Raw genomic sequence first — 24,666 nt, forward strand, 5'->3', positions numbered from 1 at the left:
ACTCTGTGTGATAATCTAATACTCTGTACCTAACCACTCTGTGTGACACTCTAATACTCTGTACCTAACCATTCTGTGTGATAATCTAATACTCTGTACCTAACTACTCTGTGTGACGCTCTAATATTCTGTACCTAACCACTCTGTGTGATACTTCCATCATGCATGGGCTGCTCTCTGATATCTAACCATTCTGTGTGACACTTCTGTCATGCACAGGCTGCTATCTTGCTGCACTTTCCCATTCAGGGTCCACAAGTTTTGTTACTTTAGGGTCCTCCTACACCTGCCCTCATTGCACGCATTCACAAACCTTGATTACCATCCTTGAAGTCATCCTCCACAAGAAACCCCACTGTCATTTTAGACAATTTCAATAATCCTGTGGACGACTCTAACTTGTCTTACCCAATCTTGTTTCATGCTCTCCTTCCCAAAGCCCTGCTCTCTACTTCCCAAATCTTGGTGTCACTGTCAAGACCAACAGCTCTGAAATCTTGCTTTACTATGGGGGCTAATGTAGGAACATCAGTGTCCTGTAAGAGAAGTCCAGCCTAGATCAGCTGAACGCTTACATGCTTTCAGAGCATTTTAAAATAGCACTCTATTTTATAGAACATGCTAATGTTGTATGCTAATGGAAATTTGAAAAGGCACTGTATAATTCCAACATCATTAACATATTTGTGGATATAAAGTATTTTTATTGGGTTACAAACAAGAAGTAAGATAACTGTCTTTAGTTCTAAAATCTTTGCATCTACGGAGATTTTCCATTGGGAATTATACAAATTCCACAATTGGTGACTATAAAACTGTGTCTTGGATTGGTCCACTGAAAGCTGTGGATAAAACCAAACATGAAAATATTTGACTCAAGGTTGAAATCAATGTCCTTACCACTCACTGGCTTTGAGTGTCACCTGGTACTTACTGATAAACTCGTACTATTGGGCACAAACTGATCTTGTTCGCCCAGCAACACATCAATCATAGGGTGTCTTCCATTTTTTATGATGATTTTCTTTTCTTCTTGTAGAGTTGGCCTGAAAAAATAAGTTTCATCAACTTGTAGACACGAAAGGAGCTTTTTAAAAGAACCACTGACTAGGGTGACATAGTGATACACCTTAAATCTCAGCACAAGGTAGGCAGAGGCAGGGAGACTTCTGTGAGCTTGAAGCTACCCTGGATATACTGACACAGCGTGAAAACCTTCAATACCCAATAGGGAAGACAGACAACAAAGCCTTAAACCTCCAGAGCACATAATCCGAATAAGGACTGAGACTAAGAGTTAAACTCATCGTCAAGGAGTCAGAAACCAGGGACCAGCAGCACACTGAAGGACAAGCCTCAGCGAGCCTTATGAAGTCTACCTTATGCGATTTCGGTTTTCATTTGTCTATCGTCATCTGATCACTCCACAGTCATGTACAGCCATTTCCAGATTAAATTACCTTAACATAAATGGCACTGGATTTTGGTTAAGAGACTGAAAATCCCAATGTTTTCACAAACGGTACTTCCGTAGTACCTTTTACTTTTGTTACAAAACATAAATTGCTGTCATGTTATTCTTTGATTTTAAGTCTTTATATCTTATCAGTTTTAAATCTTTTTTTAGATCTATTTATGTGTATGAATATGTGCCATGTGAGGGAGGGCCTGGAGTTGTGGATGGCTACGAGCAGCTATGTGGCTGCTGGGAAGCGAACCCCGGTCCTCTATAAGAGCACCTGCCATTCCCAACCACTTAACAATCTCACCAGCACGTCTTAGCCATTTCTAAATACAGCTTTATTCTAGTTATCAAAGCCACGTAGGTCAGAGCGCTTCCCTAGACGTGACAGCTAAGTCAGTTTGACGTCTCCTTCCTAATAGTCATTTGAACAGTCGCGCTCACACATGCATGGCACTGGTTGTATTCTATTTGAAATATTTCAATACACTGCCCCACAAACACTTTAGCTCAATAGCTTAGTTAAATAATCAGTACACATAAAAATATATTTCACTACCTGAGTATAATGGAGCCTTGTTTTTCATTTTTTTAATCTATTTTAATGATAACTTTATAGAAGTGAGACTAATAAAATAATTTTAAAGTATCAATCTCAGAACAAATAATTACTTTAATATTATTAAATCTTAATATTTAATATTATTATTTGTATAATAATTACTATTATTATACAAACTATTACATATTATACAATGAGGTCATGGCCTCATTCATGTTAGGCAAGTTTTCTATCACTGATCTATAGTTGAATTGAAATAGCAAACCAGATTTTATTCATGTTTTTTCTTGGTCTTCAAGGTATGCATACCCAGAATGGCTAACATGCTAAATGTAACATATTCATCTATGAATACTAAATTACAAATCTTAATTTATTTCTAGGAGGTTGTAGTCTATAGTTATGATTCTTCTTACATGTGCATCAACAAAAATGAAATAGTTGGATAATTCTTGAACCTGCTCAAAGCTCATCATTTTCTTAAGGAGACACAGCTACCTTCATTCATAACACAAATCACTTTTAGTTTTAGATTCATAAATAGCAATTAGAATAATCAATCAAATGAATCCTTTCACTAAATGTCACCTGTTTCCTTTCAATTTCCTGCATGCCCACCTACAGTTTAGAGTAAGTAAATGTTGTTGACTAGAGAAACACAGAAAACCGTATCTCTTAGCAAACCGGGGTAAGTCAGGTTCTCATCAGCAAATATCAAATGATGGATGGTCCTCGTATGTGACAACCAGGCCAGAAGAACACATTTCATTTTATCCAATTATTTACATTTAATTCTTGACACATCAATAACTATGACACAACATTATCAACTGTATATATCAACACTGTAAACTGAGACTCATCATCCCAACTGTTTCCACCAGAGCCTCCTTGAATAACCAAGAGCTGGCTCTGTCTTTCTCTGCACATGCTTCTCAATTGAGTGAGTGGCTGTGAACTCCCTCTTGTGACTATGGCCCCCTGGCTGCTGTGGGTAGACAGGATAGGCTCTCAACACACCAGTGAAATCAGAAGCAGAGTATAGCAGTGCTACCTGTGTTCTTTTCAGGCCTCTGGAAAAATGTTTTAGCAGTTTGGGAAAGACAACTAAAAACAAGAAAAGAGAGTGATGGGGCCCCTTGCTGGGATGTTTACCCTGCACTGCAGTAAGCTGGTGAAGGATGCTGAGACAGTTCCAGTGAGATAGAACAGTAAGCCCTGCAGATACCTTGGGTCACTAAAGATCCTCAAGTCTTTCTCAGACTTGTAAAACTGGCCAGTGGGCCTCTGTGCTAAAATAAGACAGAATTTTTTTTAAACCAACAACAACAAAAAAAAGGAGTAAAACTTCTCATTATCCTCTGGAAGACATTAAAAAAAATTGGAATTAATGGTTACGAACGCATCCTGAGGACACCACACCACTTCTTGTTGGATTCTCAGTATTCTTTGAGACAACTCCCCAGGTATAAATAAACCACTCTCTGATGGTAGACATCTGGACTGTGCTCTGACAGTGCTATGCTAAACACTCATCTCCCTCTTTCTGTCTATCTTTCTCTCTCTCTCTCCCTCTCCCTCCCTCTCTCTGTCTCTCTGTCTGTCTCTGTCTCTCCCTTCTCTCTCTCTCTCCCCTTCCTCCTCCTCCTCCTCCTCTTCCTCTTCTTCTCCCTCCCTCTCTCCCTCTCTCTCTCTCTCTCTCTCTCTCTCTCTCTCTCTCTCTCTCTCTCTCTTTCTCTGTTCAAGAGTTCTCACTAAGCTAGATTTAACACATCACTGGGTATGCACACTCTTCATCTCAGAAGACAGAAGTCGCTATTAACATGCCTTCCCACCAGCACGCTATGCAGCTCACTGGTTTTCCTCAGACCCTCAACTGAAACTGATTTACTTGTGTTTTCTAGTTTTTAACAATGCAGTGAGTGAAAGGAGCTATCTTGTTGTTTTTACTGTGTGCTATCAATATTCTAAACTGACTATTTTCAAACAGTGACCCCAGTGTCTTAAGTAAGCTGGGGTCACCCATGAAGGGAGAGCATCTTGGTTACTTTATTGTCAACACCTAGAGTTACCTAGGAAGAAGAATCTCAACTGAAGAATTGCCTCTATCAGAGTAGCCTGTGGTCATGTCTGTGAAACTGTTTTCACTGATAAGGTTTGAGGTAGGAGGGCCCAGCCATGTGGGCAGCACCATCCCTAGGCTGGGGTTCTGAGCTGAGTAACGAAGCCTAGCTGAGATCATGCCAGAGAGCACATGTAAGCAGTGTTCCCTCATGGGTTCTGTTTCAGTTCCTGGCCTGACTTCCCTCAGAGATACACTGTAACCTGAAAGTGTAAGCCAAATAACCCTTTCCTCCCCAAGCTGCTTTTAATCAGAGTGTTTTATCACAGCAACAGAAAAAAAAATAGAATAAAGGCACACATGAAATGACAAGAAAAAACAGTTTAGTGGGTTAAGTATATAATACTGAAGACAAGGTTATTATGAGGGCAGCTTATGGGCTTATCATAAGAGAAAAAAAAGAAAGAACATGTAAGAGATACAAATTTTAAAATCAAATCCTAGGCACTCTACCAAGTGAAGTCAGGGTGTCACCTTTGTGGAACTGGTATGACTGCTCTGAGGTTTCTGCTGCAGAGTCACAGTGTGATTCTAATCAGCAATGACTTATTCTGCTACTATCTACATTATATAATGACAGCGCCTCACAGGAGAGGAAGGAGCACAGAAAAACTCAGCCCTGAGACGCTATTCCAGGACAGAACAGCTACACAGGGAAGACAGGCAGGGCATGCTGATGTCACATGGTGGTGAGGGGACAGACAGAGGAAATCTACAAGTTTCCTGGAAAGAATGGAACATCTGAATATGAACAGGTGCAATTACTATACTTTATATATTTTTAATTGCAGCTTTCTTCTTTAACTGTCGCAGAGGAACAGAACAGAACGATGTTAGTGAAACAAGTAAACACAATACAGATTAGACAGGAAGGCCTAAAGTAAAGGTGACGTGCAGGTCTTGTAAAGGTTACAAGACACTTAACAGGATCATCTTAACAGCATTAGGGAAAAAAAATTGCAATTGTGAAACTAAGTAATCTGTTGGAACTAAAGATCACAGTTCACATGAACTAACATTGTAAAAAGCTGAAGATTTAAGAAAAATGTGTTTGCCTCTGATGCAACTTAAAATGTACTTTAAATGCCAGCTTCCTATTTCATGGCTATTCACATCCACTTTAATTTTCTTTTCTGAAGAGCCTGATGCAATACGCTGTAAAAAGTATATAAGATTATTTAGGCTTCAATTTATGACTTAAGTGATAAAATGGATGACTCTTGACTTTCAAGTTTCCTTTTCAGTTAAGGTCAAGGAATAATTACCTCCAGGTAATGTCTACACTTACATATGACTAAGGGCTCTACCTATCTCTGTTGCCTTTCTTTAAGTAGGCATATGTTAGTATTTATTTTCTACATGACAAATGTATTAAAGAGAGTATAAAATTTACGAGAAACACTTTTTGGTTAAAAAATTAAAAAAAACAATGGGCCAAGATAAATGAATGACAAATCAACTTAAATAATTAACATATTCAAGATATATATTGGAATAAATGTCTATTGTACCCTTAAAAAAAAAAAAAAGATTATTTAGGCAGCTTCCTCAAACCCCACTGGATTTTTCCTAATAAAAAATACACAATGTGTAATTTGGAAAACGTTTAGCATTTGAAATGTTCTCTGAAATGCTTGATGATGACTTATTTGATAATCTAGAACATTCTTTGGGTTAAGGACAAACAGAAAAGTTGGTTGAGGTGCACAGATGGCTGTCCAGAGGCACCTGGAAACTACCATGCGGGCAGCAAGCAGGATCTGACAGAACAGAGGTTCAGGGAAGCAGCACCAGGGTTGCTGGGAGGGATCTGAAGGCACAGGGAAGCTGACCTGGGACAGCTGTGACCTGAAGAAAGAGCTGGGAAGGACTGGCCCAGGTGTAAGAGGAGCTGGGAGGAGCTGCAGCCACCTCCCATCACCTTCCTGATCTGGAATAGCTGACGCTAGACTGACAGTGTCCACAATGCTTCCTAGATGCACTCCTCCAGAAAGGGTACAACATAAATCTCTTCTACAGGCGATGGCTGAGATCACCACAGAGTCAACAAGTCTGATAAAACAAACAAACAAACAAAAAACCAAGCGGAAATGACAAGCAACTTCAGGAGCTTCAGGTCCCTGAACTGACAAAGACTTTAAGTTAACTATGCTTACTTATGTATACAGAAGGGGCAAAAGGCTGAGAAGTACCGGAGGAGAAACAGTCTGTCTATCTTACACACTGGTGAAAATTTTAATTTGGTGCAATAGATCCAACTGCACCAGCACTAGACGGTGGTTTTTACGATGGCAGTTCCAGCAGCAGCAAACAACTGCTGTAAGGTGCAGTGGGGAGGGATGAGAGGGAAGGAGGGCACACACAGTTTCAACTAGGAGGGGCTTATGTAAATCACACTAAATGCCTCCGCTTAATTCAGAAACAGACTCCATCACGGAAAGCTCACTTCACAAATCTAGAATAAAAGAACTCCTACTGACACCACAAAGTGTAAGAGAGAAGTCACATCAACTGATGGCAGATGCTAAGTTCTCATAGTAATCCATGATAAACAAGACACACATTTCCCGTGTTTACTACAAGGAAGACTCAGCTGTAAGGTGTCAACACTGTGTATGCTTGAAATCCCTTTGGTATGATGAACCAGGAAGCAACTGTGATGCCAAGAATCTATTTTAAACAGGACTGTTATGAGCAACAATGCAGATATATTCATTACAAATGGGCAACAGAATAAAATAATACACTAAATTTAGAGAACGTAGCATGTATACCAAATCCTTCAACTCTCTCTCTCACAAAGAAGAAACGCTGTACAATAACAACCTTGCTTTAATAACCCTACATACTGGAGATTATAGGACACTTAAAAACTCAACCCACAACAAAGAAGAAACCGGTACAAAAGAGGTATGACCGTCAGGTCGTCCGCTAGGAGCTCGGCCTCAGCTCGGCCAGGCAGCGCCTTCCCAGGCTTTCCTTTTAGTCCCCACAGAAGCTAAACAGTCCCATAACTTTTCTGAAATGTGTAGCTTCAACTAAAAATGCTTTTAAAGAGAACTTATTGAAAAGACAGAATTATTACTTAAAGCTAGATCTATGGAATTCTAGTATCCTTGATGAAGAGGAGAGTAAGGGGTGCTGGGAGGCTCCGAGGCCAGTAAAGAAGGGCAGTACAAATCTAGCTCTCAGCATCGCATCTTTCCTGAGGAGACTCAGGAAAGCTCACAGACCCCAACCTGCCAACAGAACCCCCATCTTCCCATTCCCTCATTCATGTGCAAGTTTTTATAACTGTAGTTTTTAAAACTGAAGTGAAACAAGTTATTAAGTTTCCAAGACAAACCTAACACCAAAAGGAGCCCTCAAGCTTCATTTAAAAACTTGACATAAACCTAAAAGTTCAATTGGAACATTCACTTCCAGAGTTACAACAGGCATCTGCATTGTCAGTCATAAAACAAGGAAGAAAGGAGCTTCTTTTTCAAATTAAGCCATACATGTGATATGTAGCTTTACCAAGAGCATAACACACCTGAACAACTGCAACACTTTATAATAGCAATAGTAAAATTAACTGGATATTCCCATTTTATCTGAAACACACGATACATGAGAGAAATGAAAAGCACATTACCTGCAGTAATTTCCTTGCTTAGCGACCTTGGCCAGGGAGAAAATGCAGTCAACAGTTGCTAGGTGATCTACGCCCTTACACAAAGTGTGATAATGTTCACCAAAATTCCTACAGAAACGACAAGAAGACAAGCAGGCTGATTTCTTGACCCGTGACAACTGTGCAACAAACAATCCACCTACTCGTAACATAAACACAAGGGAAATAAGCAGATAGATCTAACAGGTAAAGGGGAGGACAGTGGACGGTACTATCTTTTATGATAAAATAACTGGCTACCGAGTCTTCACGTTGTTTGGACAGCTATATAAACCTAAAACAGCTTCTGCACGATGATATTGAAAAAAACATGTAATATACACATATACATACAGATGTAAACTGTCACAGATGAACACATTTCATCTGACTGTGACATTCTACTTCAGGATAGAAATGTCAGTGTAGAAATCAGTTCACTCTGCCTCCTTCCACAGCTTCAAGAACTACTCAGGTGTGCCGGCTTCCCCAGCACCTTCCTGACAGCAACACCCAACCTTGGAGTGACAGAACTGGCAGAATCCTGTCTGTCTGTCTGTCTGACTTAACTTTATAGCCCTGATATCTAGTCCACACTGTCAGCACCTAACAGAAACTGCAATAAAAAGTTGTTAAGACAAGACAGGAGTAAGAACGTCTTCAGCTAGCTTAATACCTGCTGATGGAAAATATCAGGACTTTCATTAAAAGATTTATTCAAAAACTGAACAGAAATTTTTTTTTTTTTTTTTTTTTTTTTTAGAATAAAGTGTTTATTTCAGCTCATAGTTCCAGAAGGCCAGAGTCCATAATGGTGGGACAGCATGGCAGTTGGTGGGAAGCTCAGTAGCAGAAACAGGAAGCAGAGACAGCACACTGGGAATGGTGAGAGGCATTGAAGCTTTGAAGCCCCTCCCCATGAGACACGTGCTCCAGAAAGGCCTTCCGTCCTAGACTTCCTCCCAATGACACACGTCCTCCAGAAAGACCATCCATTCTAGACTTCCTCAAATAGTGCGGCCAACTGGGGTCAAGTGTTCAAATGCTAGCGCCTATAGGGGGATTTCACATTCAAACCACTGCATAAAACTTTTGTAAACTCTATGCATTCAGCTCTGGACAGAGACAATTAGAGATATTTGTCTACTACAAGAAAAATCATAGCACACATGGGGCTAGGCTCTTAGTTCATGGTCAGGCAGCCCCAAGAGAGTGGTGGACACTGTTCATACTCTTATTGGTAGGGGTCTGTTTTTGTGTAGAACCAATTGATGTTGCTGGACCAGAGGAGTGGAACCTGGTGAAGACAGGTCTGATATTTTTACTTTATTGCTTTTTTTTTTTTTTCTTTTTTTTTTTTTTTATTTTTCTTTTTTTTTTAATTTCTTTTTTTTTTTTTTGAACATGAAATGCTTTTTTATAGCATGTTTTACAAGGGGAGGGGGGTAAGAGGGTCCAGGTGGTGGAAAAGTACAAAATCTTCTTGGCCTCTGAACAGAAATGTTTATAGACGGGGTTTTTTAAATGTTTTTACCTGTATTATTCCATTATTTTACATCATAGTATTTTATTCCAATATGTATAATACTGTACAAACTCTGAACATCTAAATATAATGATAAATGGTGGGTGTTGTTGAAAATGCTGTTTTACACTGGATGGTTTTAGCTCCTTTGTCAAAAATCAAGTGGCCGTAGGTGTGTGGGTTCATTTATGTGTCTTCAATTCTTTTCCACTGATCTATCTGTCAGTCTCTGTACCAATACCATGCAGTTTTTTTATCACTATTGCTCTGTAATACAGCTTGAGGTCAGGGATGGTGATTCCCCCAGAAGTTCTTTTATTGTTGAGAATGGTTCTTGCTATCCTGGGGTTTTTGTTATTCCAAATGAATTAGCAAATTGCTCTTTCTAACTCTATGAAGAATTAAGTTGGAATTTTGATGAGGATTACATTGAATCCGTAGATTGCTTTCGGCAAGATGGCCATTTTTACTATATTAATCCTGCCAATCCATGAGCATGGGAGTTCTTTCCTTCTGAGATCTTCTTTGATTTCTTCCTTCAGAGACTTGAAGTTCTTGTCATACAGATCTTTCACTTGCTTGGTTAGAGTCACACCAAGGTATTTAATATTATTTCTGACTATTGTGAAGGATATTGCTTCCCTAATTTCTTTCTCAGCCTGTTTATCCTTTCAGCAGAGGAAGGCTACTGATGTGTTTGAGTTAATTTTACTGTCTTTTGTATAGCATCTTTTTTAAAGTTATTTTCTTTCAGCTATAAGGAATTGTCCTGTGTTCTGTGAAATGTTTCTGTGGAAATACAGGAAGGTAATGCCGTACTGTGTTCTCCTACAAAAGTAAAGCAATTAGAAAGCAGAAAAAAAAATGTGGGTGTTGAAAATGAATGTAACTGGCCAAACACAATGCATATAATCCCAGCACTCAGGAGAAGACCTGAGAGAACACAAGTTCAAGGTCACACTCAGCTCATTGGCAACCTAGGCCCTATCTCAATATATATATGCTACAAAAGAGCCTAAGACAATTCTAAATGCTCAGAATGAAATATCCTTTAAGTAAAGAGCTAATATGTTACTGCTTAAACTTTAGTAAGTTCTCATCTGAGAGAAACTGAGGCTCTTCTAAATTAAGGACATTCAAACATAGGCAGAGATGACTTAGATTCTTTGAAGAAAGGGAATGACAACTAAGTCTACAGAGGGTCCAAGAGGAAGGCTGAAGGAAACTGCTCCTCAATGCCCGGACACAGGAGGGATCTGTGATCAGTCATACACCCTTACAGCAGAGCACCCTTAACAAAATGTCACAGGGTTCAGAAGAACCAAGCAGTGATCCAGGTCATACAACTACAAACAGCAGAGCCTATGTTCAAACCGCATTCGTTGTTTGTTGTGTCTTTCTTTGTTAGCAGTACTTGGGTAGACCCCATGTCCTATCTATCAGACGCTAAGCAAATGATGGCTCACAGACCTCCACCTCCAATTCCAAACTAGGACTGCACCTCACAATGTGATTCTGCAAGGTTCAATTAGCACTGCTGCTTGTTTCTGTACCTAGTTAGAAAAACATAGAAGTGAATTGCTTACCTTATTCATAAAAACATAATTAACTCAGATATCCCTTACATAAACTTGGGATGGAAGTGTCATACTGAATATCTTTCTTTAAAAAATGTATGTATATATAATGTGGATCTCTGAAGTGCTGAATTTCAGTCTATTTGCTACTTAAAATTTTTACACCATTTCTCAGCTTATAAAGGGCATAGATTAAATTACTATAATGATCAGTTCTTCCTGCTTTTATCTTACTTTTTTAAAAAGCCCTCCATTTTCTGATTTGTTTTATTAATGATATTTTCATTAATACCTTTATATTTATTATTTGTAAATTAAGAATTGTATTCACAGTATACTTTACACATGAATTTACACACATATTTATCCAAGTAGACAGAACATATTAATTAAGTAAACTATTTCCCTTGAATCAAACTTCATTAAAATAGGTGATAATAATTTTCCTAATAGCCTAAGAGTTTGCACAAATACACAGTGCTTATGCCTCTATATCAGCTGGACCCTCCTCAGATGTTACCTGAAAAATGTCTTGTACTTTTAAACATACTGGACATTGAGAGGTCCCTACTCTACAGATGGCTGCACTGTGACCATACCAGACTCTGTGAGACTCCTACTCTACAGATGGCTGCACAGTGATCATCCCTTGTCATTCCCAGTCTGACGTCAACTCTGTATCTATTTGACTTCTCACTCACACTTTAGTGTGTGGCCTGCACTGTCTTTAACCGAACTAATGATCCATCTGGCACTCTAATCCCGGCTCCCCTCTCTTGCCAGAACAGTTTATCTATTTAATGTAGTCCCTGCTTCTCTGCACGTAAGTGTCAATGTATTTTGTGCATCGTGTCATTTTATACTTCCTTCCACTCCTTTCTCCTCAGGTCCAATGAAGACCACCACAATCCTACCCAACAGCCAATGGTAACTACCTGCTTCTGATAATCTTCTAATGGTAGAAAGGAGATTCGTGATATAGTTTACAGTGGGTACCAATTCAGTTAAAAAAATACAAAGGAAGAATAAGATTATTTAGATCTAGGCAACTATGTTCTTTCTTATGTCAGTGACATAAGATGTCAATAAAGAGAACCATTATTAAACTGCAAATATCACAATTATCACACATACCCTGTTTAGTCTTCGTGTATATTACTGTACACTTCATCAAATTTCAGAGAGATCACTCAAACTTACAAGAATAACAAGTCAAACCTGGGCAATTCAAGTGGAGCCAGGCATGGGGGGTGGTTCTTTCCTGTGATCCCACTACTTGGGAGGTAAGGCAAGAGGGTCGGAAGTTTTAAGATCAGCTTTAGTCACATAAGACTGAGGCCAGCGTGAGCCACATTAAGGTCTATCACAAACAGAAAAGAAGAAACAAACAAACAAACCAACACACAGCATATGGAAAGACTATGTCACTGAAAGATGCAGCCCCTGCAGTCTGTCATCATACAGCTCCAGGCTCATGTCCCAGCACAGTGACTTTGATTCTGGGCCCATGAGAAGCAAATAAGGATACCTGGGTTCTAAAGCTATTATGTTGACCAGACATTTACTAGCAAATGGCACTCAACAATTCTAGTGATTAATAAAAATGGAAAATATTTTTATCTTATTTGAAAATGCATTTCTCATATATTCTGATCAATATTATATGAGAGATGATATAATTCAATTTTTAAAGAATTTAGAAGTGAGCAAAGTCTACAGCCCATATTCTAAAATGCAAGAGACACATTTTGAGAAAAGGTTTCATTCCCAGCAGTGATCACGGCCTTGATTTTATGACTAATGCACAACTGAACCTCAGTAAGAAATAAATACGCTGGGGTGGGTGGTAGTGAATCCTCTGATGTCAGGCTCAGGAGGTTAACCATCTCTTTATGACATGGCATTCACACCATCTGCCATCTCAGTAAGGAGTGTGTAAAACACTCGGAGCTGTGGTGAGCGGAGCTCTAACCACAGACGCTCTAGATACAATTCAGCCAGTGTTTAAACCTGAAACTTCGGATGCTCCTTAGTTCATCTTTCATTTCTTCTTTAACTTACAACAGGATCTCTCTCTGTGTGGGCTTAGCTTCCCCACGCTGGGATTAGAAGCCTGATGCCCAGTGCACAGGTTTCCTTTTTACCTTCTTTTATGTTTTTAACTACTGGACTGTCTCTCTTGCCTACGTATAAAGTAAGAAATAAATGTATAAGCACACACATCATAAAAACCTCTGAAATCATCTGTTTGCAAGATGAAGGGATGAAAACCAACACCTCCATTCGGAACTAGCTACTGTTCTGAGTCCACACTCAAAAGCACAAGCTCTCAGATCCTTCAGAATGCAGTCCTCAAAGGTTGAAATGTATAAGTTTAATGTTCATGCTCTCAGTAATTCTACTATGGGAAAGAGGAAAACCTAAAAGATTCAAGAGCTCCCTAAAATGGGAGATTAAAAGTTAACTGGGGAGGAAAAAATGAATAGACAAACTTGTATCTCTGCACACAAGACTGAGTCATCTCAAAAGACTTGGGGTAAATAAGGGGAAAGTTTGGTCTCTAGTGTTCTTAAAACCCAGTACTCTGAACCAGAGGAGACTGGTATCTCCTTGCTATCTTCCAAATGCCCCAACCTTTTCGTCTTTTGTCACCTTAACAGGCTCCCTGCTGCCCTCACTGAACCTAACAGCTCTCTATTCACAGGCATGCCTGTGGGCTCATCCACAGCCCGATGGCACATGCTTGAGTAGATGACGGTCCAGTCCAATCTGCCCATCATCCCTCTTGCTGTGGAAGACTGACTTCTGACATGTGCATCTCACTGAGCTCTGGTAAATTGTGAGTGACTACATATGAAGTCCCACAGTTTCACAGAAGTCAATGGTGCACACCTCTTCCCAACTTCAGAGTCGAGTCAGTGGAAATGAGCTAGCCTGGAAGTGTTTACAAGGCAGGAAACAGCAAACTACAAACAAACATTATTGCTTGCCCAAGAACAGACATGCAGCAGCACACCAGCACCTAACACTGTGACTATGAACAGCTGAGTGTCAATCAAGCCAGAATGTGGGTCATTCTTTAAGGCCAAAAACTCTTCCAAAAGAAATCCTGTATCATAAAAATAAAAAAATGGCAGATTATTCTAAATTAAAACAGAGTAAAGAAGCATGACTAAATGCTATATGTATTCCTTTAAAAATTGGGTAGGGAGCACTGGGGAAACTCAAATATATTTATTTTCAAAAGTATTTGTTTATTTTTACTGTATACGTATGACTATTTGTCTGCATGTATGTATGTGCACCCTATGTATGCATCAAGTATATTCTTAAACTTTCCTGTATGTAATAATGGGATTAAAATTCATTGGCAGGTGACTGAAAATCAAGTCCAGGAAGACAAGTGCCCTCCTGTCTTCCAGTAGGTCACAAAAGCAATCTCTGCTTTTTTTAGAGGGAGGGTGTGTGAACATTTTCCAATCGATTTCTCAGAGCACAGATTCAGAGCTTTTTGTTCACTGTGAACTCACTGTAGAAAGTCAAGCCATTCAGCATTGCAATCAAGGACTAGCTGTTCCCGGAGCTGATTCAGACGTCTGTAGTTCTCCACAATGAAAGGAGGGTGGAAGCGGCTCACAGCTTTTGTGCTACGAGAGGAAGCAGGGACAAAGGAAATCAAGGTTATGACAATCAATGAGGCCATCGTTTCAGAACATTAAAGCAGTTAAATTCACTGGTGAACCTTGAACATGAATAGCTGTAAACAGAGAGCATCCTTTAACTACAGTTACGATTTTGACTCTTAAACAATATGAGTATGTTCAGGAAGCTTTTAAAATGTTCTTAAAACTATATCTGTATGACAACAAAGTCAGAGTTGAAACATTCTTCATAGGCAAAGCCTTTTTCTCTCCATTATGCTAAAGAAAAAACAGCAGAAGCAATTGCAACAAAACAGATGCATGACAAGGAAGGGCAGACACACTGGTGAAGGCCGTGTAGTTCTTGAGATTTTATACTTTTCTACTTGGCATCATTCAGTGCAAAGAGGAAATAACACATCACAAAGACAGTCAGTGCACGAATACAGAATATAAAAGCCGGCAGCTCTTCAGGCCCAGTGGCCCTGGATGGGAAGAGCTCCCACAAGCACCTCTGGGCTTGAGAAAAAGCCACTTTCTCCATCAAGAAAGGGTAGACAGTATTTGGGAGCTAGTGTCCACAGTTAGAGATGCTAGGCCAAGGCCTTGACCAGCATTGATGGCTTGTCCAAATGGAACAGACTTGGTATAATCTGCAGCACAGCAAGGACTGTGCCCCTCACAGGCACCCTGACGTCAGAGTGTTGAGCAGGGTGCCCAGGTATGGGATTCAAGGAGTGGAAGCTACTCCTGCTGACAGCCAACCAAGGGAGCTATGCTTTAGAAGGCTCGTCAAGGCTCTGATGCCCAGCTCCTACGTCACATGACCAGTTATGTTTAACTTAGCTGCTGGATACGGCGAGTGCAAGCGAAGGCACTGAAACCTACCCTGATATCAAGGTTCTGGCAGCCAAACAACAGAGTAAACGGTAACAAGCCCTCACCAACACACCTCACAGTGCATTACATTGTGGGACTGCAAGCTCAGAAGAGGCCGGCATCAACTTCTGCCTTACGTGCTGCTCTTCACAGCTTACCACAGAGTTTTCTTCTGCAGATGCTTAGTGAATTACTGTTCTACAGACTAACAAGGGGATTAGTAGTGTCTCTTTATAAAGCACATTTTCATTCATTATCTGTCCTATAGGACAAAAGTCAATACAGGGAAGGATGCTCTGAGGATAAAAACATCCCCCAAGTCAACACTACTCACATCTATAGCTTCAGTGGCATAAGGGAAAAACGAGGTATTTGAGTTCAAGAAACTCATGTGTGTGCCTAAAGTAGCTGTTGCCATGGCAATGGTTAACAGTTACATTATTTAATTAACATAAACTAATCGCCATTATATCACCATGTCATATTTTCCCTTCATCCTTAACATAAGAATTCTGTCATTTTGCCACCAGCCAGGAGTCTCTCTAATTATCTTGGGCAAACATATTTTCATCCCCAGTCATACAGACATAGGAAGAGGAGCAGCAACAGAGATTCCGGCCAGCACACTACTCAAGAGCACACGTTTCTCCTGAATGAGTCCCCTCCAAGGAACCGAGGCTAACCAAGGACAAAATGTTCCCAATACTGTTAGCATTTATACTCATCAGTTCAAGATGTAAGTTACAAAAAGAAGGAACCACTGCAACTGTGCCAAGGAAAACACCGGGAGTAAAGAAACACAAAGCTCCATGAAGTGGAAAATGAAACCAGCTTCTTAAAAAAAACTGTCAGGTACAACATTCATCAAAAAGCTCAAACAACTGCAGTCATCTTACAGATGAAGGTTCCTTAACTTCTCTCTGTAATGCACAGTACTCACAGGCACGGGGCAAAGAGCAACTGACACAGGGGGAATGCATTCAAATATGTTCTTCAAAGTATTTCTAAATGAATGACAAAGAAAACCACCTCTGATTCAAAGTTCATCAGAAAATCAGAGGAGAAAAAGTATTCTTGCTTCAAGAAGAGTGGGTGGCTGGCCCAGTCAGTCAGCACAGATACACACGCCATAATTCATGCGAACAGTAAGAGGCCTTAAACTTACCTTCCAACCTTCACCCAATCAGGCGGTATGCAAGATACAGCTGAGTTCTTTATTTCAATCATAAACTAAAATAAATGCAAATGAACAAGAGGGTATTTAAATGGGCACGCAACCACGGCATATCATAAGTAGTAAATGTTCAAAATAAGTCCAGTATTATTCTTGGGGGAGTTTCAGTATTTTCTAATAATTTATTTCATTCATTACTATCCATGCATCTTAAGAATTGTTACTCAGTAGGATTAAGTTTAAAGTGTGTGCGTTTGTGTGCATGTGTGTGCACATACGTGTGCATGCATGTGTGCATGTGCGTATGAGTGTCTGTGTATACTGCATGGAGGCAGAGGACACTGGTTCGGTGTTCTGCCCTGTCACTCTCGTTGCCCTTCTTCCCTGAGTCAGGGTATCTCACTGAACCTGGGACTGCCCCAGCTGGCCTGCGTGCCCAGCAATCCTAAGGTCCCGCTGTCTTCCCCTCAGTCTACTTCAGGGCTGAAGTTGCAGGCACACATAAAGGCAGCCATCCTTTCTTTCTTTTGCATGGGCGCTGGGGATCAGAATGGAGGCGCCCATGCTTGTGCAGCAAGGTCTTTCACACACCGAGTCATCTGTCAACTCTACATATGTAAGACTATAAAATGTCCAATTATTCTGTTCTACTAGTTTGAGACAGTGGTCCCCAACCTGAACAGAATAGGACTTTCAGAACAGTTCTCATATAAGGTGCCTACAAGTACCCTCAGAAAGGTAGCTTTGTAACAGAAAGACATTTCGTCACTTATAAGAACATATCTTTTCATTTATAGGAATCTACCTTTTCAAAATCACTTTTTTTTACTTGATTAGATTTGTTCTTGGACAGTTTCACACATATATTTAGTACACTCTGTTTACTCCACACCCCTTTCATCTCCCAATCCTCTTTACAGGTCCCCTTCCCATATTCATATCCTTTGTGACCAATGGTTTTAACCCAGACCATCTGTTTGGCCTCATGTTTGGAACTGCCCTTTGATGCATATGGGCTTGCTGTTTGGTCCCTCCCCCAGAAGCTGCCAATTGTCCAGTAAGGAGGGTTGAGGCCTTAAGAGCTCCACTTCCATCCACGATGCAAGCCCAGAAGATGGCATTGCAATCTTTTCATTTTCAGGCTCTTATATTCTTTCCACTCACTCTTCTGCAATACTCCCTGAGCCTTACAGGGACTACTACCTTCATATACCCAACCATGCTCTCTCCATGAGCGAGCTTCTCGGACATGAACCAGAAGTAAAGGAAGCCAACTTCTACCATACCTCATTTGTAGCGTGAGTCAGAGATATGTCCTCTCAGTGTGCTCACATACTCATACTATATCACACACACACACACACACACACACACACACACATTAATGGTTAGTATTTATTAATTTCCATACCAAGCAAAGATTTTGAAACTATTAATATTCCATATATAAAAGCTGATTAATAGAGTTTCAAGTCTGCCATACTCAATTCTACAGTTAAGAATTAACAGTCTAGGGCTGGAAAGATGGCTCGGTGGTTAAGAGTACTGGCTGCTCTTCCAGACTACCTGAGTTAAATTCCAAGCAACCACATGGCAGCTCACAATTGTCTGTAACTCCAGTTCCAGGGGACCCGACAACCTCACATTGACATACATGCAGTCAAACTACCAATACACATAAAAGAAAAAAAAAGTTATTTAAAAATAAAATTTATCTTTTAGAAAAAGAATTAACAGTCCAAAAATGTCACTGTAGTTATAAAAATTAAGTGAAGACAAGCCAAAATTTAGATATCATTGATGAAAAAATAAAATTACTAACTATACTAAATAATTCTTAGGTTTAAGAATGCTCAACGAAGGCACACTGGCATTTTATCAAATAATCTCAAGAGTAGCTAAGTCAAAGGTAGATATCAAATTTCAAGGCTACAGGAAGGAGGCATCCTAACCCTTGGGAGTTGGTGGTGAAGGGATGGGGAACCTTTTGAAAAGCCCATAAAAACAAGGTGTGGCCTGAGAACCACTGTGCAGTGCTCAAACGCCCACTGCAGGGACTGCCACTGCCCCATCAAGTCAGTGCGTTCGCAGTGAGTCAGGAGAGCAGCTGTGCTCACGTGCCTGCCCTTGGGTTTTAGTCTGTGTTCCTGAGCACGGCTCGCACTGTGCTCTGCTGCAGGATTGGAAACTTTCTTTCCAGTTATTCCTTTTTCCAAACAGCTTACGAATGAGCCAGCAGACCCTTTGTTTATGAGTTTTACTGCTAAAGAAAAACCACTGGAAAAAATAATGCACGTTCTAGAAAGCTCTGCAAGTCCTCACAGCAATCCCCTTCTCTGCTGACGCCAACACCCAGATGTTAACACAAGAATTCTGCCCTGAGTCATTCTAGTAAGCTCTCATGTTACTCTCTCAGGACCTACTTCTGTCTTGGTTAAATGTCAGACACTGTTATTCAAAGTATGCTATAGTCAGCCTCGGCTAACACCATTGCCAGGTTTGCTGATAACCTTCCACCATTTGTTTGTTTTCATTCTAGATAGATACAGTTCAGGCTGGTCTCAAACTCTTGGACCAGCCAAGACCTCTGAGTCTGCTTCAATCAATTGTCACTGGCGGGCCAGCTGCAGACCTCCTCAGCACCTGCATCCCTTTACTCCAGCGTCACACGGAGCCCATCTCCCCTCTCCCTAACTGTCTTCTTATTTCCCTTAATAATTCTAGATGTGTCTTATTTAGAAAACTTAAAAGCGAAAGATAGACATATTTCTCTTGAGCAGGGCACAGAGAAACCACCAATCTGACAGGATCATGGGTGGAAGGCAGACTTTTATTACAGATATGGGAGAATGAACAGCCAGAGGCCTTTGGAGAGACACAAAGCAGCCATGGCTACCTTTCTGGAGCAGAGAGGAGAGGGCACACTGGCCAGGGCCAGTGCAGAGAGAAGAGCAGGAGCAAAGAAAAAAACCCCTGGGTAATAAAGAAAAGCAGATAGCTGCAAGGTTGAGGAGGAGATCCTGTGAACTGGGCCAGCCTGGAAGTTTAGGGTTGGGTTAGGGGGGGGGGGGGGGGGGGGGGGGGGGGTGGTATGGTATACAGCATAGGTGTCTATATGGGAAGGGGCTCTTCTTTGCAGACAGAAATGCAGTTCATAGGTTTCTGTGGAATGATGAAAGAGAACTTTGATCTCTCTGCCAGAAGTCCTATAGCCCAGCTGAGCTGAGCCAAGACTGTCACTATAGACAAGTCAGAGGCCTGCTTTTTTGTGATGCTTGAGGGTTTTTTCCCTTTGCACCTAACAAATACAAAATATTTATCTGGATAAGCTATATGCTGTGAATGAACAAATTTTTTCATAAAGATTACTCTTAGCCTTTAATGCCTTTTCCTTTAAAATAATACTATCAACGCTACATCAAATCCAATTATCACCATATCTATATTTGGTTAAGGTTAAGAGATAGATAGCTCATTGCTGTCATAAAAATGACCACCACAGCAGTAAGCTATGTAAAGTTACATAACGTTCATCTTCCATGACTTTACTGCAGACGTATACTTAAGGAGGCAACATATAAGAAGGCTTAGCAGGCTAACAAATATGTAAAACCCAGAAGAGGAAGAAGAATGTTACCAGAACACTAGCTTGGTAGTCTGGCACATTCATCTGTCCATTCTCCTGACCAGGAACAGCCCTCAATCCTCTGGGGAACCTTTCTTAACCTTCCCCTAAAGGTCAACTACCTCAGCAAGGGCACATACCCCTGGGTCAACATGGACAGCACCTATCAGCTCAGATCTCCGCCCTGGGGACTGTCATACAAAATCTCCTTGCTTTTCCACCATTTTGTTTTCTCTGCTCTGAGAAATGACCTTGGCAGCTTGACCACCAGTAAATCTTTCTTTCTGCCCATAGAATGGTCTAGTTCAGTAGTCTCTGTGTACCATCACTTATAACAGCCTATCCACAGGTCTTATTTAAATTATAAAATGGCTTTTCTACTCCAGGAAAACTGATATAAAGTGAAAGTATGTTTGACATTACCTCTTGTCCTGATACAGTCACATACTGTAAAGAAGGAAGTTTTAATATTTTTCGCAATTCTTGTAAATGCATTTGGATGCTGTGAATGACTTCTTGAATTTCATTTTTCCTCCTTTTTATTAAAGGGAAGTCAGAGAGGTCTTTGAATAATTCAGTTTTATCACCAACTCTAAAATATGAAAAATGCAGATACATATATTATAGCATATTAATTAAACCAGTTATAAATTTTATAGCATGATGAAATATCAACAGACTGGAACTCAGGAAAACGTGGTTCTGATTCTAGCTCTGCCACTGAATATGTATGGAAGCATTCCTTAACTCCTGAGAATTGACAAAACCATTTTTATTTTATTCACAATCCACATGGTGAAGCCAAGAAATAAAACTGTCGTTTCATTTGCCTAATCAAAAAATAACAACAAATGTAAACTCAGCTCCCTGTGAGACACACCATAAAACTACTCCCTTAAAAGAGCTACTGCAGCTTCTAAATACAAGAACAATCAGTCCTGGGTGTCAAAAGAATGAGGACAAGGGCCACTGGACACCTGCTTTTGAGTTAATAAACTGGTACGACCTTACTTTAGAAGAACTTTATCCTTTTATCATCTGATACCTGGGGAAGTGCTTCATCTGTCCTAGACTGTCAGCTACTCGAGTTTAAACAACTATAAATGTTTCCAATTACAAATATACTCAAGCAACTTCACACACTAAATGGCAAGCAGCACCGGCCCCTGGTCACTGGTGGGAGGAAGCGCAAGTCTGCACTTACTTGGCAGCGTGTTCATTGAGAATCCTTAAGTAATGTTCCACTGGACTGAGGAGCTCGGGAACCTCTAAGATGAGTGCTCGGAGTAGATCTGACTGAACGTGGGAATTAACAGCAGGCATTAATGCTTGAAGCTCTGACTTCAGTTGACACAGGCTTTTGACGATCAAGAAGAACTCTTGGGTAGAGCACTAGAAACAGAAATATTTTTTATCTAAATAGCAACAGGAGCTAGATATGGTGGCTCAAACCTGTGATCCCAACAGTCAAGAGGCTGGCGCAGGAGGTCTCTGTAAGTTCAAGGTCACTGTGAACCAAACAGAGTTCAGGCCTGCAAACTAGGGTACAGTAAAGAACCACTGAAATAGCTGCTCTGATTTCATGAAATGTTCAATTTTATAGGTTTTTTGGTAAGATATAGGGACCATCCAGAAGCATCTAAAAGAGTCCAGAGCAGGGAAATTCCTTTTTCTGTGATCCACTTTAATTTGGCTCTTTTAATTGACTCACTGAGGACAGACGGCCAGACCTGACTTTGGGGCACAGATTGTTGTGTGGCTTAAGGAGAGACCCAAATCACGAAAGCCACTCTTAGTAAAGGGGAGAAAAGCTCTGTCAAAGGGGGGAGTTTGAGTTTCTTAGGGTGGTTTCACTTGGACAGAGGAGTGTTAAGGAAAAGGAGCTCTTACAAGCAGAAGGAGAGCGGTTTACAAGGGGAGCCTCTGGCTGTCATGATAACCAAAGGTTTCCATCAAACTGTCCTGCTTGGATAAGGGGGCAGCTGGCTTCTGAGAAGTACAGAACATCCAGCTCCCATTTCTCCTGAGGGGCTGGGTTGTCCATACTGGTATCTCAAGTGACTCCATCTTTGGGCCAACCTAACAATTGTAACACACACATACACACGCACACACACACACACATACATTTGATAACAATAAAACAAACTAATACTGCAGGGCCGTATTCGCCATCTGTTCAAATGTCAAAGATGAGCTTTTTAATACGCATGTCACCCAAGATGTAAAACAGACACCCTTCTATGCTATCAGGAGAAGCACAACCTTTTTGACAGCAAATTGGTATGTTCTCATAGCTATTAATAAGGTTCTTAGAGAGTGGAGATATGGAAGCCAGGCTTCCAGGATGAACTTCTTAACAGGAGAGAAATTATTATTTTCTTTCTCCCGAGATATACAAAGGGCAGGTCATTTGTGAAGTACTTGCCTCAGTCATTATTAGCCTATTTTGCAGAAAAGTAGGAATAAAGTAGACCAATCTAATAACCAAACAAAACCAACTAAGTTAAAAATTCCACTTGTGTGAGAGCTTGGGAGCGTGAGTACAAGAAGAAATAAACTAAAGAACAGGCTAGGAAAAGTGTGTGTCTTTTGATTAAGGCCATTATGCTTCAAACAACAGGCCACAAGCACAAGGCCCAGCACCGGATGTGTCAGAGGCTAAGGCCCATGCGCAACACATGACGTAAGCTTAGTCGAGCCTGGCTAGGAAGTCATTCACGCACCAGACTGTCCAAACTCTCTTTGCTCAACACTGGTGGGACATCCTTGTCTTAAATGCATTTACCAAATTTACCACCTACCATGGGTTCCTAGGTCCCAATCTTCTCAGATTTGAATTTGAGGTTTTGCTATAAAAAGACATTTATCTTTCCACATGAAGCCCCGTGAGCTCTTCCAACATTATCTCCTTGAAAGCATCTCCGTGAGGATTCTGCAGCCACAGGCCTAGGCTGCCCGCTCCCATTTGCGAGGCCCACAGAACTGGTAAGGTCTGTACCTGGATGCCACTCACCAATGGTGCAAATGGCACAAGCTTGGGGTAAAGCAGCAAGAAGTAAAAGCTAAAGTAGACCAGCCACAAACCAAGCCCAGGAAACTACTGCTTTAAAAAAACACGCAATAGACCAAGTGATAATTGGCATGCAGATTACGTGATCAAGAGCCAACTGCGCCACACGTGGTTTAAAGCACTCAGGCTTTACAAGTGGTTTGTCAACAACTTGTTTCAGCACCTCACTTCTGAAGCCAGCTGGGCTCCAGGGAAACACTAAAGTGGGACCAAGGACCAGATTCCAAGTGACTCACAGGTTCTTTTAGTAACATACAATCAGAAATTCCAACTGAGAAGCACTGCACATGGACCACTTCTCAAATGAGTGCAACTGTAACTTTTTTGTAGAGTTTGGAAACTGTAAGAGATACATAAACCTTAGCGAGGCAAACATCAAAGTCAACTTTAAAGAGAGGCAGTGAAGCAGCCTAGAATTACCACAGCTTGGCAAGACAATGCCACCTCCATGCCATGGACACTCTGACTCTGTTCTTTTGATTAACAGCTCAAACAAAATCTGCACTGCTCTTATTTTCTTGAGAAAAAGAAAGATCAGAAAAGGAAAGAAAGAGTAAAATAAAAAAAGAAAGACCGATGACATCTGTCAATGAATCTTTTCAAATAGTGAAGGCAAGGTGCCTGAGATCAGCTGACTGGTGAAGGGTAATAGCACTGACTGCCAGGCACTGACCACGGATACAAAATAACACATGGTTCTGTACCTCTGCAGCACAGAAGAGCCAAGCACAGACTTGTCCAATATCAACATGGCTTCTATCACTGCCTGTAAAATCACGGCACAGCACACGGTGCTACAATTGACTCTACTGACACAATCAACTCATGTGCCTTCTTCCTCAGGACTGGCATTGCCAAATCTGCTTTGTATTTTGTTTCTAATTTAACCTAAGCACAGGGAACAATTATGTAAGTCCTCTTGGGTACCACAAATATCCTCAAAGGCAGTACTTAACATTCAGATAAAATTCCCAGGGAAGAAAGTATTAAAAAGCAAACACTAATGAAAGTTAGTCACATTAAAATGTGGGCATCTAAAAACTGTTCTACCGTGAATTAATATGTAATAAATTTCCATTTGGCAAAAAGTAAAATATAAATAAAGTTTGCTTGTGAAGAGTGAAACAGAAGAAAAAATCATAAGGGCATTTGAAAATCCACATCAAACATAAGAGTATTCAAAAGACACATACTCAAGGATGCTGGATTTAAGCACCAATTCTGTCATATATTAATAAGTTACTAGCTCTCTGTGATGGTTTGAATGAAAATGGCCCCCATACTCAGAGGACTGAGTAGATCCTGGTGGCACACTCTGCTTCCAGCGGACACCCTGCTTCCGGCGGACACCCTGCTTCCGGCGGACACCCT

At 40.6% G+C, this 24,666-nt stretch overlaps 1 protein-coding gene across 2 annotated transcripts in view; it reads right to left on the reverse strand.

The window, feature by feature from the left end:
* The window catches only part of Msh3 (mutS homolog 3), a 148,921-nt gene that overhangs the window by 38,063 nt on the left and 86,192 nt on the right, over positions 1-24,666 (reverse strand). For both annotated transcript variants that reach the window (XM_028760190.1, XM_028760189.1), the window contains exons 14-19: positions 21,427-21,614; positions 20,646-20,814; positions 16,589-16,653; positions 14,434-14,550; positions 7,784-7,891; positions 935-1,046 (exon numbers count right to left, since the gene is read on the reverse strand). In XM_028760190.1, the coding sequence (XP_028616023.1) occupies positions 935-1,046; positions 7,784-7,891; positions 14,434-14,550; positions 16,589-16,653; positions 20,646-20,814; positions 21,427-21,614 (759 nt within the window). The remainder of the gene's footprint in view (positions 1-934; positions 1,047-7,783; positions 7,892-14,433; positions 14,551-16,588; positions 16,654-20,645; positions 20,815-21,426; positions 21,615-24,666) is intronic.

Source organism: Grammomys surdaster, unplaced genomic scaffold (assembly GCF_004785775.1).
Source record: "Grammomys surdaster isolate TR1022 unplaced genomic scaffold, NIH_TR_1.0 126391, whole genome shotgun sequence".
Classification (NCBI taxonomy): domain Eukaryota; kingdom Metazoa; phylum Chordata; class Mammalia; order Rodentia; family Muridae; genus Grammomys; species Grammomys surdaster.